Consider the following 3380-nt stretch of genomic DNA (forward strand, 5'->3'; position numbering starts at 1 on the left):
TCATTTTATTTTCTGTTTCTTCCCCATGAGCAGGGTCCCTACATGGATTCTAGTCCTGGGTGTGACTTCCTGAGTGAGTGAATGACGGGTTGCTCAATGAGGGACACAGTGGTCTTTTGTCCTTTCTGGATGCTTCATCCTGATGAATGTCTTCCCTTCTACCACCTGCCCAATGGACCCCAGCCCTCATATCACACAGGGAGACAGATGCACTGCTCAGTGACTCACAGGTGCACCTTTCAGTTGCTACAGGAACCTCTATCCCCTCCTTCATTTATTTTTCAGGTTCAACCCTCATGGGCATTCCCACACTGACCAAGGTGTCACAGGTGAGAACTCAGACAGTGCATGACATTACTTAGACTCCCATTTAAAGGTTGTCTTCTTTAGGACTGCTCATGGTAGAGCTTTGCTGATGTCCCCCATGTGGACTTCCTTTCCTCAATCCAGCAGTCCAGTAAATACTGAGATCTCAGTTAGTTCCAGGGACAGAGGAGAGCATCTGATTGGTTTTCTCTGTCTGGGGAATGTTACAGGTGGTTCCTACCTGGGAGAGCACTGAGAAAGTTCTCATTTTCACAGGACCTTGGACCTGTGCTTGATTTCCCAAGCATGTGTCAGGTATGTGTGCCACCAAGTCAGTTCAGGCACTGCATGCTTATCCTCTGTGTAGATGTTGCCATCATGTGCTATCACACTGGGGAACTGCATCACGTAAACACCCTTTCACAGGAAGTATTCACTGAAATATGATAAATCAAATAAATCTCTATCATTTAAGTGAATGTACATCACTAACACGTGCACTAAGCCATCAGGAAGGACCAGCACTCTGTGACCCCATGGAGGTGAGGTCTGTGAGTCAGCAGAGCTCATGGTCACAGGCAGCAGGGTGGTGCTTGCAGCACTGGAGCAGGAACTTGGGAAGCAGGTGTTCCCTGGCTGGAAGTTTCCATCATGAGTTGGAGTCACATCTGTGGGTCTGCTGTAGAGATCAAGCCTGGAATGAGTCACACTGAGTTGTCCACTCAGGAATGTGTGGTGGGCACATCATAGGTGATGGACTTTCACTGTGAGAAGGTGACAGGAGAGAGGGCATGTTAAAATAGAGTGGGAGCACACATTCCAGTCAAACCACCTGGCATGACTTCCTTGTCCAACCTGTTCAGGGTGTGGACTCCACACAGTCACCCTTGCACTGGACCCCAGCACAGCATTTTATGCAACTGTTTGCACAGCTGACAGGGAAGAGATAGCCTGATTATGACAAAATTGAAGACAGTCTTGAAATTTGTAGCCTCACATTCAGTAAAGACTAATGTACCTTGTCTACAATGATAGAATTTCCTCCCCTTTGGTCCTGAACCTGCCTCCCTCCCTGTCTCACAAACACCCCTTGCCTTCACCCCTGCTCAGGGCAGGATTTAGGCTCATGCCTGAATCTCTGTTTCCTAAGTAACTTTTCTTTTTAATCTCAGGTGAACACTGGATTTCACTCATGTTGTTCTTTTATTTTACCAGTATAATTAAAAGGCAATCCTGCTCTAAGCAACTACATGGATGAACCCTGAGGACACCGTGCTGAGTGAAGGGACACAGGCACAGCTGAATGAACACTACACAGTCCCTTTTACATCAGGACTCTCGGAATCCATGCACACCTGCTGATGGCAGTGTTGTAGTTTCTCAGAGCTGGTTGAAGGCACATGGTGAGCTGCCTTTCCAAAGAAGCATCCTGTCATGCAGAGTGGTTGTATCCCAGAGGTTGGCTGCACATTGCTGCACCTGGGTTATCAAGGAGCGAGACTTGTGTCAAGCATAGATCTCAAGTGGAGTTCTTGCCACAACAAAAGGAGGCAGACAGGACTTCAACTCCAGTTTCAGGTCATGAAGAGCTGTAATGGAATCAGTCCTAGTCAGAATGCAGAAATTGTTTTAAAAGTCCTACTTGGACTGGGAGTGATCCAATTGGATCACTGATGATGAAGACCAATTCACTCCAGAACAGATTCCAACAGTGATAAGACCAAGACAACATACACTAAGGGGTACATCCTCCCTTGCCAATTCTAGTTGCAGCAAATGCATTCAAGACAGGCCCATTCAGGAGCACAGACTCTGTGCTGCCACATCCTTGTCACAGGTTCCTTTTCCAGAAGAGAAGGTGTCAGTGTCCTGCATTCATCCACAAGGTGCTGGCCACTAAGGGTGAGCACAATGCAGCTGGCACCAAACTACAGGACCCACTCTGTCCAACTGACCTGATTCCAGGATTGGAGGCCTTCTGCTGGACACAGCATCCTAGGACATCCTGGGTCCCTGACATTCCTACATTCACTTGCCTCACAGGGTTCACCAACCTGGACATTAGGGTCGTGGAGACAACAGCTGCCACGTAATCACATCTGAACACTCACCTCCTTACTGAGTGTGGAGTGCAGCCATCTTTGTCCCCAGCAGAAGGTGAATAACCTGTGTCAGAGTTTTCTTAGGAAAATGCCTAGAAATCAGCCACCTGGTGAAGTCCAGTTCTAGTCTCATGGTGATGAAGTAATTTCCAGCAGCATATGAAGGTGCTGGAGGCCTTGGTGTGGAGTAAAGCCATTGAAAGAAATGGGGATCATTGGAGTCTCAGCTGCCATGGGGCCCTGTGCTTGTGGGAGAACCAAAGTCAGAGGCACCTGGAGAAGGCAGCTGCTGTCAGTACAACAGCAGACCTGGTGGTGGACACTGTGCACTCACAGCAGCCTGGAGGTGTTTGTTTCCATATGTGGAGCCGTCCACTCATCAGGACCTGCTGAGAGTGAGAGTGGGGTCATTCTACACAGAGTGCAGCTTCCTGCCTGGTAACAGTGAGGAAGGTACAGAAGGCCCCACCACCCCCTGTCCTCCTGGGGTGAACCTGTGAACAACAGGTCACACCCCTGAGTTTGGCACACTCCACGCTGAGTGATACCGGAGACTCACGGGCATTGATTCCTGTGTTACCTGATCATTATTTTCATTAGTTAGTAGATTTCATTCCTGCATGTTCCCTAGTTTGCTTACTTCAAAGTTAGAAAAACTTTTGGAATGTTTTTGGCTTCTTCAAACACAAATAAAGGAGCTGTAACAATGAGCTTATGATTTACTACAAACATAGAATTTGTTCTTCTGGATCAAATACTCGTCAGTCAGGTTTTAAGTGTAATTTAATAATAAACTGTGATGTGCTTTGTTAAGAAAGGGGAAAAAAAGGAAACTTGCTGAAGAAGAGGTTGGTAGTTCCTGGTGATCTTTCATCTGCAAACATGTTTACATTCTTGTTTATTTTCTGCAGTGAAAACCTCAGAAACCAGATTCACAGAGAAAAGGCAGGGTCCCTGGATGCAGTTGTGACT

At 47.2% G+C, this 3380-nt stretch overlaps 1 gene segment (V, D, J or C); it reads right to left on the bottom strand.

Moving 5' to 3' along the window:
* The window catches only part of LOC114489635, a 32638-nt gene continuing 29258 nt past the window's right edge, over positions 1-3380 (bottom strand). The window contains 1 exon segment of the V gene segment in view: positions 1-38. Within this exon segment, the coding sequence occupies positions 1-38 (38 nt within the window).

The sequence above is a fragment of the Phyllostomus discolor genome, chromosome 15, assembly GCF_004126475.2.
Source record: "Phyllostomus discolor isolate MPI-MPIP mPhyDis1 chromosome 15, mPhyDis1.pri.v3, whole genome shotgun sequence".
Lineage (NCBI taxonomy): Eukaryota > Metazoa > Chordata > Mammalia > Chiroptera > Phyllostomidae > Phyllostomus > Phyllostomus discolor.